Source organism: Barbatula barbatula (assembly GCF_947034865.1).
Source record: "Barbatula barbatula genome assembly, chromosome: 5".
NCBI lineage: Eukaryota > Metazoa > Chordata > Actinopteri > Cypriniformes > Nemacheilidae > Barbatula > Barbatula barbatula.
The window spans coordinates 452553-467274 of NC_136769.1; the positions used below are offsets into that span (position 1 = coordinate 452553).

The window sequence follows — 14722 nt, forward strand, 5'->3', positions numbered from 1 at the left end:
TAGCTTTCTGCCGAAACACCCAGGGGAAGTCCACCGAAAGGAGAAGTCCGCTGCTCTACGTCGTAAATCCAGCAGTGTAAAAAGTATCGGAGTCGAGTAAATAGCTGACAGCATGTGCCAACACAGGTTCCGAAGAACAAAGGAAGAGTGAATGACCGCTGCCATCTTCCTTTATACTCGTATGTATAAAGGAAGCGGAGACTGGCGTGCGTGTGCCATTTGCCAAACCCATTGGTGTTTAATAATTAATTAACTTGGAGAAGGTAGGTTCTCAAGATCAAACCCCCAGTCAGTCTCTCTACAAAACGTCGAGAGACCGACTGAAGGGGAAGGTAGGCTAATAGCCTAATAATAATAAAATGGGAGAACATCATCAGTCAAAACTCAGATCTGCTACAAAATAATATGTGATTCTTACTGTGATTATCAAAATAATGTTTTCACAATAATACAACGGCTCATCATCATAATATAATTAAAACATAATTGTATTTAGCCGGGAAGATGTAAAAGAACTAGCTTAAAGGTCAACTGATTCGGTAACACTTTACAATAAGGTTTATTAGTTAACTTAGTTAATTAGTTAACATGAACTAATAATGAACTGCACTTATAAAGCATTTATTTATCTTTGTTAATGTTAATTTAAACATTTACTATGTAATGCCACGCCAGCAGAGGGAGCCATCCTCTGAATACTAACTGAGATCCACTCCCTTTGCTGCTTCTATCTTGACTTCCTGTTTTGTGACTATTTAGAGAAGCTACATCCGTGCATTGCGAAGTATTGCCAGTTACACTGCTTACCGAGCGGTTCCCTTTGATTTCCTGTTTGCTGACCACGTGTATGATTCTGCCTGTTTGTCTTTGATTATCTGGACTATCCCTTCTGATTTGCCTGCCTGATTGGACTGATTTCCTGGAATTGACCCACTGCCTGTGTACGATATCTGATTGTTTCTGTTGCTGCTCAATAAATCCTTTGCAAATGGATTCCACGTCGAACTCCGCTTCCTCATTACAACTAATGCATTATTAAAATCTTGCTAACATTATTAATGCACTGTGAACTAACATGAACAAAACATTAACAGCTGCATTTTATTAGCCCTAACTAACTTTAACAAAGATTAACTAATGCTGAAAAGTTATCTTCAACAGTTTGTCCACTACTTGTTTTAGCTCATATTTATCAAGAGGAAAGAAGAAAATTGAGAAAGTTCAGAGAAAGAAATTGACTCACCAGCTTGAAGCCAGGTTTCTGTAAAAAACATGAAATCCAGCTCACGTGAAGTGAAAAAATCATTCAGCAAAAACATCTTATTAGCTACCGATCTAGCATTAATCAAAGCCAAACGAAGAGTGAAATCGTCACTGGCCGGCGGCACTTAACGTTTCAACAGGCGAAGGTTCGAAGAATCCACACCACTTCTGTGGGCACAAGCCAGCACAGGAGGAGAAGGCACAATCAGAAGGCCTCAGAAGTCGCTGTCACCTGCAGTGTGAACATCAACACTTTTTCGGGGATTATATAGGTCCACACTAAATTGAGTTAAATAAACACTTTTAAAAGTGTTGTATTTTTAATACTTACACAGTGTTATAAAAACTCTCGGAGTGTTCAAATTTCAAAAGGAAATTGGCTCAAAACTTAAAAAACATATATCTCCGATTTCATTTCCGGTATGCAAATTTCCCCGCTAATTTGCATTTTATGGAAAAAAAAATGAACTAGTCCCTGGATTTTTGCCCGATCGGAACCAAACCAACGCTGATGAATTCTGTGGAGTGTGAATATGAATAATCAGTGTGAATTATAGCACAACCTATGGTCAAGATCACTATTAAAAAAGAAATTCTGTTTCCATTGTCTATATTGGCTATAGATAGTCTTTCACAAATTTTTACAGGCTTTTTGAACTTGGGACATTTAGGAAGATCACATGCTTTTAGTATATGTGCATGTGAGTTTAAGCATGCGTACATTGCATGAGCCGATACTGATAATTCCTGTCATTTTTCTATGCTAACAATTTCTAAGTGAAATTTTTTATCTTCACCATTTTTAACAAAGCAATTTGTTTTATCTCATTTAATAAGCTCTCTGTGATATTCTTAAATATTTACTCAATAATTATTATTAAAGTCACTGAGTGCAGCTGTGATACATCAGAGGAGACCTGTCCCTCTCGACTGAGACTGTATGAGAAACGCTTAAATATTATAATAATTAGTTACATATCAGTGCACAGATTTGGTTGTTAAGTAAATTGTGTTCACTGCCTGTCAAGCAATGTGTGTTTACACACATTTCTGTCGTGTTTCATCAAGTTGGCTCGTGCAATTTCGGTAAAACGGATTCAAAAAATGTCACAAGATTTCCATTAAGAGAACATAGTGAGCATTGATGTTCCATAACTTTTGCGTTGCATTGTGGGAATTTTTAGTGAACAAATGTAATGAGACAGCTTTAAAATGGCCGACTCCATGATCAGTGCCCTGACTACTGAACAAGTAGCTGATTGAGACGCACACAACGACATGTTTGAATAGAACAGAGCCCTGCACACAATAGAATATTATAACATCCTGAAGCATTCACATTTGTTCTCCCAGAAATGACTAAAGTTGTTAAACCTGTTCATAAGAACATGTTACTTTTCTCAATACAGTGTATTTGATGAATAAACCGTACATGTGTCCTGTGGTGTGACATAGCAAACATTTTGAAAACAAACTGCTAACAACATATACATTTGTGTTATTATTTATTTGATAACATAACAATGAAGATAAATCTCTGCTAGTTTTTCATACCTCATCACAAAATCCTCACAAATACAGAGAAAAGAATGTATGTGTATTTTTTTTATTGGATAAATAAAATCTAAATATCAAAATTTTTATTTTTGCAGACAAGACTCATTTGTTTGACCGGAACGAGAAGTCTGACATCTGTAAGGAAACACATTAGCAATCCCATCAGCACACAAAGCAAGGTTTTCTGGGTATTATGGGTACATATACTGTATCTTACAGTCAAGTTAACTGTATTTATTAAATTGATTTCCATAGTAATCAAACATTATGTAACATATACAACTAGTTTTTCTTTAAAGGACCAACACACTACTGACACCACTCATGAACTCAGGCAAGACCCCCAAACCAATGACGTCACAGGTTGGAATAAAGAAAGATGGTGGCGCTCCTGCTACAAAAGCTCTCACAAAACTTTCATTATTACCTTTTAGCATCTTTCACGTTACATTTTTGATGTGGGTATAAACTACATTGACTTGACTTATTGTTTGATTTCTACTTTAATATCTGCTCATTTATCAAACTGTTTGCTGATGATCCATTGAACAAGATCTGCACCAGAACCGATCAAACCTCCAGCAGCTGCTCCAACAAAACTTCCATAAAAACTCCAGTCACGAGCCAGCTTTGAGCGTCCTGGGAGTTTCTTCTCAGCGTGTTGTAAGGCTTTAGACACTTCATCAGCAAGTTTTTGAAGATATTCACATTCTGCTTGTTCTCTTGTGTCCCTTTGAATTCTGTCTTTAAGGTTTTGTGTCTCTCTCTTGTGTTTCTCTTCCAGGTATCTGATGAAGTTCTGTTGTTGTTCTTCTAGAGCTTTTTCTTTCCTTTTGTTCTCCTCTTCAAAGTCTTTCTGCTGTTCTTCCAGTTTTCTCTGCAGTTCTTTTTGTAGATTCTCATCCGTTTCTTTCTTGATCTCATCTTCTCTCGTCTTAAACTCTTCTTCTCTTCTTCTCAGTTCTCTCTGCATCTCTTCTCTTTCTCTCTCGTTCTCCTTCTTCATCTTTTCGGTTTCTGCTTCATATTTGGCTTTCAGTTCTTCTTGTTTTCTCTTGTTGTCTTCTTCTTTCTCTTTCATTATTCTGTATTGTTCTTCTTTGATGTTCTTCTCCACCAGCTTGAACATCTCATTGGTGAAGAAACTGCCTCCGTTTGCTGCCACCATACAGTCGATCTTATCTAGAAGACCAGAAACCTGTGAATTATCTTTGGTTTCATTATTATTGAACACATGATATCTGTTTCCACACTGTCTGATGATGCTCCGTAAACTATCATTAGGTTTAATAAAGTCTTCAATCGTTGTTTCTCTGAGGTCATCTCCTCTGGTGAACAGCACCATGGTGTACTTTGTGGACTCATCACCAAAAGTCTCCTGGATCATCTTCACAGCTTCTTTCTGCTCTTGAGTGAATCGTCCCAGTTGAAGCACCAGTAGAAACACATGTGGTCCAGGAGATGCCATTGAGACACACTTCACAAGTTCTTTTCTGGTGTCAGTATTATCAACGGCAGTATCAAACAGTCCTGGAGTGTCAATCACAGTGATCTTTCTTCTTTTATATTCAGAGGTTTCTTTCTGACACTCTCTGGTCACCGAGCCTGAAGTCAGTAAGGATTTAAAAGCATTTCTTGCCAAGATTGTGTTTCCTGAAGCGCTCTTTCCCGCACCCGTCTTACCCAACAACACAATCCTCAAATCATCATCTTCACTGTGTGTTACACCTGATGACAACAAGAGAAATTCTAAATATTCATGGATTCATTTTCAAACAAATATATTTTCTGTACTACTTAACCTGGATAAAAAATATAATGCAGGTAAAGACACTGTGAATGGTGCTCATGCATCATTAATGTAGTACCCTGTCTACACCAGACGCAAGTGACGTGACTAACCCTTTAAGAACAAGACATTTGTCGCATCCAGAGCCGTTTATCTCCAGAGAAAGAATAACTCACGTCATGGAGCGTCCGATAGTTCCAAACATTGCCCTTAAACCCATTCTTTTCATTGTCTCTCAAACGCATTTACTGTACCGTTGGTGAAATAACTGCACGCTTTTACATTTTGACGAGTAAATTAAACACAAAGACTGATATTATATTCAAGGGCAAGTTGTTCAAAACATTTAATCAGGATGAGGTAATCCGTTTTACTTTTATACCGGTTTTTCAAAGCAATATTGGACTGGATCACCCTGATCTAGATACACAGTTTTCAGATTTATAAAATCTGGATAACCGGTGCTCTAAATGGGACAACGTATCACAATGTGGGCTACCAGCAATGTAAAGAACAGGTAGAAGAACCAACACTGTAAGTGTTTTTTATTTTGAGACAAAATATTATACGTATTATAACATTGTGGTGAGGAAGGCGGGACGAGAGCCGTGACGCGGGTCCCGCATTTTATCACGGAGGAGATTGGGAGCTTAAAAGGATGTTCGGCAGGACTGTTGACGAGAGAGGACCGGGCCCGGACATATGTTTAGTTTGTGTATGTTTTATGGCCGGCAGTCGACCGTGAGGTGGCTGTCGATCAGTTACTTCCGTGTTTATTGTTTATTTAATTAAAGTTTGTGTTTGAATGTTCGCCGGGGCCCGCCTCCTTCCTTCCCTTCTATGGAACATTATTACAAACATCAATTATTAATGGCAGTGGTTGTTTATTATATGACCCTCATCTGAGCCACAAACAATAAAAACAATTATACATTAACAATACATTGTGGATATTTTGAAGAAATTGCTAAATGGCCAATAGTTAACAACATAAAGAATGTTCTTCATCTGAGGAGGAGAGACTAGCTGAGACAAGCCCTGCTTTTAGGAGGCGGATCTGAAGTTTCGCTTTAGTTTGCTGTAGTTTGGTCAGATTGATTTGTTCCTCTGGCAGGAGTATCTGTGCTTCTGCACTTTGAGCTTCTCGCCTAAGAAGGGATTCAAAGGCATCACCATTCATTTTCGACAAAGGACACTTTAACATAGCTCATTGCAAAACAAGATGTACAATTGAGCGTTTAAATGGAGTTCTGAAGAGACGCTTAACGCAACATAATACTTGCGTGTATCGTCCTGCACAACATCGCTACCAGACACAATGTCCCTTTCTGTGATGATGTTTATGATGCACCTGAGCCTGTTGAAGAACCAGACCAACCTCTGGCGTTCTGTCAGAATGAGGGACTGACTGGATGTATAGTTAGGGATGCAATTGTTAGACATTATTTTTGACAGGCTCATGTCTGATGATTGTTTCTTTGATATGAATATATGGTGATGAATGTCAGAAAAAATGGAATATGCTATTTTTGATTGTTATTGAAATCTGTTAGGGGGATTATTTCATGGGGACAAGATTATTTTTATTTTTACTTACAGTATTTTTACTAAAATAAATTGCTTAATCGATAACCTATGTCTACTTTATCACTGTTACAACGGTTACACAAATCAGGCACAACATATAAATAAAAGTATATAAAGTAAAATATAATATATACACAGGTATTACTTGACCAATTTTAAAGTTTTACTACATTTTCTTCCTGGAATCCACCTTGAAATCCTCCTGTTGGGATCAGGATAATGAATTTGGATCAAAGTTATCCAAATCTTTCTGACAAGTTTTGAACAACACAAACTGAAGGTTTGATCCAGATTAAAACTAGGATTTGATTCCTTGATCTAATCTGATTTCAGAATCCTTCTTTCTCTTTTGAAAGACCCATTTTCAAGATTCTATCCAATCCGATAACCAAAATCTGATCAGTTTACCTTTGAACAACTGGCCCCATATTACTCCCAAGATAAAATGCTGCTATGAATGTTGTCAACGTAATAATCAGTGTACACAATGTGCTAATATTTAGCTAAGTATATGCAAATACAGTTGCTGTTCTCTGTCCCGCTAAAATCCATATAAATAGGTTGACAGTATTTCTTTTAACTATTGGGCGCTCGAGGAAGCACGTGACCACATGGTGGTGAGATCAAGTGTCGTAACTCTTATATTCAACAGCTCTAGTCGCATCGCTCCACATTCTGTGTCCATAAAATGTAGAATTATTGTCATATTGCATCACGTCTGGTGTAGACGGGTGTTATAATGCAAATTACTGTTTAGAAAGGATTCAATTAAATAATCCTGCAAAAATGTACGACAGTTTGTACGAACATCGCTGTAACTGTCAAATCTGTAAAGCAGACATTTAATCGCCATAATCACAATTATTTATCAGACAATGAATCATTAGTCAAATTTCAGAATCGTGAAATCTCTAATTCAATGCACACTTTTCATCTATTGGCATTAAACATCTTCATAATCATTATGTTTAAAACTTGCAATATAACATCAGTAGTGATAGATCTGATCTGGGTAGAAACAAACATTTGTTTCTTGTTTTATTTAATTTATTATCTCTCTTTACTAACCCTTACTGAGTTTTATGCATTTATTACATTTCATTGATCATATATTAATTTATTATACTGTATGTACACATTACTGACTGATATTTTCAGGTTTAATAAGTTACTGATGGGAAGTGAAGCTGGACTCTAAAAAGATCTCTAGTTAGATCTACGAGGAGCAAAACTGTCATGAGGTCATTCATACCTGCTGCTGATCTTCTCAGTTTCTCTATTTCAGCTGTGTGTTTGTTTCTCTCCCGTTGGATCTGAGCCTGCAGATACATGAATGTTGTGTAACATCTTCCACTGTTCTCTTGTCTCTTACGCTCCACGTCCTGAAGAAGTGATGCTATCTGTATGCTGCGCTCCAAAACAAACCTACTGCCTCCAAACAGTTGAGATGTCTCCACATCAGCAGAAGAAGAAGAAAGAAAAATATTGATTTTACTGAAGAGTCGACCGATTATATTCTTGTCTTTGATGATGACAGTGATGGCATGTTGGTTGATTCTTGAGCTGATCATTCTCTGGATCTCCTGCAGTTCTGTTTTGTGTTCGTCAGTGAGCGGAGCGTCAGGAATGATGATGAGAAACACATGAACTCCAGGACCACAGAGAGACACACAGTTGAGAGTCTGACACATCATCTCTTCATCTGAGAGTCCAGTCAGAGCTGGAAGATTCACCACATTGATCAGACGTTCATGTACCGCCGCTTCTCTCTTCACACACACGGTTCTGCTCTCTCTCTCTCTCTCTCTCTCTCTCTGTCACAAGCATGCCAGACTCCATTCACTCACAAGCACCACGAGCAACGTCACCAGAGTACTAATCACCAACACCTGCAAATCATCATCACCTCATCACCATCAGCATTTAAACCCCATGCAAACTCACAGTCACCGTCCGATCTCGTTTGTATTGCACAAGCCCTAAGGACTCCACCGCACAACTTACCTGCTCTTCGTCTCCATTGTCTTCAGTATTTCCCAGAAGCAAGCGTCCTATCTTCCTGCATACCAGTTTTCAAGTATCTGTTAATAAACCATCCGTATTTTGTATCCATTGATCTCTGTGTCTTGTGTCCGTAACACTCTCTCTTTCACGTGAAACACTCTTTCCCTTTTTGTTTTTTCCTCTTATGAGTTTGGATATGAAGATCTTCAGTGATTCATCACTTCCACACAACACCAAATTCAGTTTCTGTTGGCTGGTGAACTTTGCTCCTCCTTAAACAACAACAAAAACACATTTCATTACAACATTTATTTGGATGTTGAAACCTCTCTTTTATTTATGTAACTTACTGCATGGGTGATCGTGATTTGAACTCAGCTCTGTATTACTCACTGTAAGAGTATGAACGCATTATTAGTAATGAATGCTAAAATACATTATATAGAGATATGATTCAGACATGTGACCAGCCATCGACAAACAAGAAGGAAGACTGCACTCGCACAACCCCAATCCCCCCAAAATAGTCTTTAATGTTACTAATTAAATGTTACATGAATAAAAACAGGCAACTGTTTGCCAAAAATAGATATTTTTCACTAAGCAGCACAAAAACAAGCTATTATAATAATTACCAATTCAGACTGGCAATTTTGGAGATATCAGTTCAAATGTCTCACTGAAGGGGTTTATTTCATGATAACAGCGGCTGCTTGTACATTATCCCTCTTATTACACGACTACTGGACACATGAGAAAAAAACTGGACATGAAATGTGAATTTGAAATATTTTATTAGCTCATTTTTACCGAATGCAGAACTTCTGTGAGAAAAAAAAGCGGTTTACTTTCAGTTTTAAAGTAAGACACAAACAGGCAAATTGGTTTATTCATTTGTAAATATAATGTCATATATGTCATTAAAAGACTTATTTATATTTAATTTGTCAAAAAAAACCTGTCAAAATCATTTGCTGCATCCGTGTTACTGTGTATTATTAGTTTTGAGAGGTTGTTATCTGGGAATAACAAACCTGTAAATGTTGCGACTGGCCAATCAGAATCAAGCATTCCAACTAGCCGTGTAATAAGATGGCATTAACAAATGGCACCCCAGAGTAGTTTATATGAGGCCTACTTTTAATCCGCAATCACACATTAAACAATAATTGAACACAAAATGACGCTCCGGAGGGGCTGCTAGAATTTTAAAGTTTTATTGAATTAACACTGCATATAGGAATTGATAGTCTGTTTAATATTTGACCTGTGTATCTCTCTCCTTATCTTGGGTGTGTGGTTCTCGGTTATGGACGCTGTGTGTGTGTGTGTTTTCACCTTTTAGCTTATAGTCAAAATGTTTCATGTACAGCCGCTTTGTAACAATGAAAATTGTAAAAAGCGCTTTATGAATAAAGTTGACTTGACCTTACGAAAAGTGACATGTGCTCTTTGCACAAATCATATCTGCTCATGATGTCAGAACACAGTGCATAAATGTTGTGGAAACACACTCACAATAGCGTCCTATGAAGGGTAAACGGTGCAGATGAGTTGGAGATTTCTTCTTGGCTGATTGAGCGTCTCTGTTTTGTTCTTCTACATCAGACTCGTCTCGCTCCTCCTCTGATCTGAAGGGTTTGCTCATCTCTTCATCCGCTGATGATCCTTCTTCTTCCATTTCATCATATATGGTACATGTGAGATATTCATCATGGTTTTCTTCTAGTATCTTCTTTAGCCTGTGGGATATAGAGGACCATCCGTCAGTGTCCAGATGAAGATGTCCTCCTGCACACTCTGCTGTTAACTCATAAATGAATTCATTCTCTAACACAGATGTTGATGTTTCATCATCAGTAGTCATCAGTATTGTGTGTTTCATGGCCTCTTCACTGAATTGATTCAGCACATGTTTGACTCTGTTTCTGTCCTGTGCAGTGAAGTCATGATGCTGCAGTACGAGTATGAACACATGAGGTCCAGGAGCACACATACTGATACACTCTTTCACTCCATCTGTGATCTGATGATACGAGAGGTTCAGCTGGAGCAGATGAGGACTGTTGATGAGTGTGATGTGTTTTCCTCGGACTCTCTCACAGCAGTGATGATCATCTGGAGAAGATTCACTCTCAAACGCTGATCTTCCTAACATCACGTTTCCCACTCGACTGTTTGAAGACACATCTTTACCCAGAAGAAGAATCCTCACTGCAACACAACAGACACACATCATAGATATAATATTTACACATCATTTTTACTTAAATATATTTGTTCTCACTGCATTCAAATATTCTGCTGTTTTATGGAAAATACACAGATGACTGTGCAACTCATAGAATCATTGAGCCTGTTCAACATATGTGATGTCACATTTAAGGCAATATATACAGTATACATTTGACATACAGTTGGGAGGTGTAAACATGCTGCTTCTTCTCTCTGCAAAAAACACAAACTATTAGTGAAAGAAAATAACACTGTGCATGACATTATGTGCAGTGAAAATCAATGAGCTAAAAGGACAGAGACATGACGAAGCATCCCAGATAGCACAGGTACATCTGTCAGAGATCTGTAAATCATCTGCTAGAGCTGCTTTACATCCATTCTAAATCATACACATCGTACAGACGTCTTCTAGAGGTACTGTATATATGACGTCACAGATCTAGAGGTACTGTATATATGATGTCACAGACCTAGAGGTACTGTATATATGACGTCACAGACCTAGAGGTACTGTATATATGACGTCACAGATCTAGAGGTACTGTATATATATGACGTCACAGATCTAGAGGTACTGTATATATATGACGTCATAGATCTAGAGGTACTGTATATATATGACGTCACAGATCTAGAGGTACTGTATATATGACGTCACAGATCTAGAGGTACTGTATATATATGACGTCACAGACCTAGAGGTACTGTATATATGACGTCACAGACCTAGAGGTACTGTATATATATGACGTCACAGATCTAGAGGTACTGTATATATATGACGTCACAGATCTAGAGGTACTGTATATATATGACGTCACAGACCTAGAGGTACTGTATATATATGACGTCACAGACCTAGAGGTACTGTATATATGACGTCACAGACCTAGAGGTACTGTATATATGACGTCACAGATCTAGAGGTACTGTATATATATGACGTCACAGATCTAGAGGTACTGTATATATATGACGTCACAGACCTAGAGGTACTGTATATATGACGTCACAGATCTAGAGGTACTGTATATATGACGTCACAGAGATGTAGTGACCGAATATCAAACAGATGTCTGCCAGATGCGCAGTGCCATCAATGTTCATTTAAATATAAAACAATTATTTTGATTAAGTTTCATTGCGAAATTAAAAAATAAGTACATTTCGCCTTTTCACAGAATAAATGGAAATATCTCACGTAAGTGGAAAGACCGATCACGCAAAAAGTAGCGCATAGTTACCTCAGAAAAGTCTCTATTTACATTTGCTCAAATATGTTTTGTTACATTATATTATATTTTTCTTATATTATTAAAAGTCGTCAATTATTAAAACAGATTTCAAATTGTAAACATGTAATGATAATGTAAACTGCTGTTTCCTTGTGTATTTTCGTCAATATTTCTAAATAACATGAATACTTCTTCGAGATCGAATCAAATGCTTATATAGAAAAAACAATCGATCGAGAATAAACAGAGAAGAGCCCAAATAACTCAATAACTGTGACCACAGTGACACGAACTCTTCTTACTCGACGCCGAGAGGTTTTGTGGTGAATCTGAAAAAGAGCAAAAACAACAGAAAACAGATGAAAGATTTCAGCACATAACGGGGTGACGGGAGTCTTCTTTCTGAAGAAGGACTTTACACAGTAAGCATGCACGCGCAAGTTCACTGAAATCATGAAGTAAACACGATCATTTAAATTCAGTTTGACATGAAGGTGACTGACGCTTGAAGTCTGAACACAAACATCTGCTGAAGTCAATCTAACCCGAACACAGCGCCATCACGACTGCAGCGCGACTCACCTGCGCCGCCCTGTGGACACTGAACAAACATTCTCTATATACATCACAGCCTAACATTCAACGCTTAATGCAGCGTTTCTCAAACTGTGGGGCGCGCCACTGGTGGGGAATAGAGACGTGACAGGTGGGGCGCGCGAAACGGGACGACATTTTCCTTTATATGCCTTATATGGTAACGTGAGATCAAATCTTCCGGAACTTTGTGTTCATGGTTGCGAATGAAATGTTTATCCTTTTGAGCGGTATCCGGTTTGGTCCCATATATGAGATTTTTTCTGTGCCCCTGAGAATGTTCAGTGACGTGACATAACTACCAGATTCAAATTGTGCTTTCGCGCGTTGGTTTGCGCTGAGCCAGAGACGGACGAGCTCAGCGCTGTCATATATCACAACTATACAGTGTTTTCAACCTAATAATGTTTATTTTAGGTTTCAGCCATTTAAATACACATAAGCACAAGTAAAACAATACATTTGGAGTTTGTAAGATACACACTCGTGTCTGTGGAAGCAGCAATAACAATCTATTCAAATATAATTTGACGACGTGTGTTATTCACATCAGACAGACATAGTGGAAGTAACTATAAAGTTTACAAGAGTTAAAGTTCTCGGAGTTCACCGGCCACTTTCTTGCATGTATTTCGGGAGAAACTGATGACAGACAGAAACCTGGTGACCACGAGCTCGTGCTCTACGGCGCGTTGTTCTTAGACCCATCTAACGTTATAGATCAAGATTATTTATAAAGGTTTTAAATGACCAAACACACTCACTTACACATTTTTGAGAATCGGAATATCAGATAGTTGATGACGTGGTAAGCAAGTTTGTGAATATTTTGAAATAAAAAAAGGAAATTAAGGCGATCTGTCATAAGGTGTGGCTGCAGTGTGTCACGTGACAAATATGACGCGTCGCCATGGAAACATTAAGGGGTAATCATTACTAGTCTACATGGAGTCTATATTAAAAGAACATTAGATATGAGACCCCGAGAAAAACGTAACCTGGAACCGAAGTACCAAAATAACATGACATCGGCATATTAATTGTAACGGAACAAACTTTCGCAGCCATATTTAAATGTTTTTTTTACAGATTTCAAAATGGCACTTTTATATCTTTTCTATTTTTGAAATTAGTAGAAATTTTGACACAGCTGCACTTTTATTTTCTCTATTGTTTTGTATGTCATGCAAGTTATTATGAGAAGGCTGCACTTTTATTTTCATTATTTTAGAACTTTCTGTTATTTGATGTATATAGTTTGTATTTTAGATACAACTTGTTACTCTGATACTACTTGTTAGTTCAATAAATTGGAACATATAAGCTTGTTGCGCATTTCATTAGCATTAAGTTGGGGCAATGGGGGCAGGTGGGGCTTGAAAATTCCCTCTTGTCTAAAGTGGGGAATGACCAAAAAAGTTTGAGAACCACTGGTTTAATGTGTGAAGTCAGCTGCGTTCAATCTTTATTTATATACTGTGTATTCTGTGTCTTTACATTTTGTGCTAAAAATAAAGTGTTTTCTGTAAAGCCGCTTTGCTGTAAACTGTAGAACTGCTATAGAACAATACAACTTCAATTGAGTTTAAATGCAAGCATATTTCTATAATTAAACAGGAATAAAGCTGGTCTCACTGAGGAGAAACATGGAGGTGTACAGAGAGCCAGTGATTTAATAAACCAAAGGAAATAAAAACTCATCTTGATCCGCATCAGTGAATGTTTGACATCAGATCTGCTGGGGTTTGTTTCATTTCAATCAGTCACTGTCACATTAATCCATGAGATCAGACGCTACTGTAGTTTATTTATTATCCACACACTTGACAGAATGAATATATCTGAACGTCACTCTGGAATACACATGTAAAGATCTGTAGACACATCCTTCTTAATATCACTTATAAACTCTAGTGAGCTGTCTCACTCTCTACTGTCTACATAAGCAGCTGAGACACACTGAGAAACTAGTAAAGAGTCAAAGTGGAAAAAGGTGAATGATCTGAGATGTTGTATATAGGAAACGACTCCATGTGTCACACAAATATTGCCGTCTTTACAATATTATGATATGTGTTCCGCTCAACATAGAAGAGAGTTTGTCTGCAGTGCATTATGGGAATGGCTCATCCATGGAGAGTTTGTGACATTGTCGTAGGATGTGTATAATTTGACGCACCTCAACAGGCCTCATAGTTTTATAGTGTTCTGTTTGTGACAGTCTTCGTGTTAAGATGATATCTACAAAGACAGCTCACTAGGGTTTAGCACAGAGCCTGTGTGTGTGTGTGTGTGTGTGTGTGTGTGTGTGTGTGTCAGAACTCGTCGTCTGAGCTGAGCAGCAGTGTTTTCTCATTGGTGCTGTTGGATCGGCTCAGCTGAGGTTCTGTTCGGCTCTGTTGTGTGTGTGTGTGTGTGTGTGTGTGTGTGTGTGTGTGTGTGTGTGTGTGTGTGT

General features: G+C 37.9%; 1 protein-coding gene across 1 annotated transcript; it reads right to left on the bottom strand.

Moving 5' to 3' along the window:
- Positions 1 to 2752: 2752 nt before the first annotated feature.
- LOC306894749 (GTPase IMAP family member 8-like) lies at positions 2753 to 8033 on the bottom strand. Its single transcript, XM_079457495.1, has 2 exons — positions 7449 to 8033; positions 2753 to 4548 (listed from the first exon to the last, which is right to left on the bottom strand). The coding sequence occupies exons 1-2, from the start codon at positions 7888 to 7890 to the stop codon at positions 3335 to 3337; spliced, it is 1656 nt and encodes a 551-aa protein (XP_079313621.1). The 5' UTR covers positions 7891 to 8033; the 3' UTR covers positions 2753 to 3334.
- Positions 8034 to 14722: the final 6689 nt, after the last annotated feature.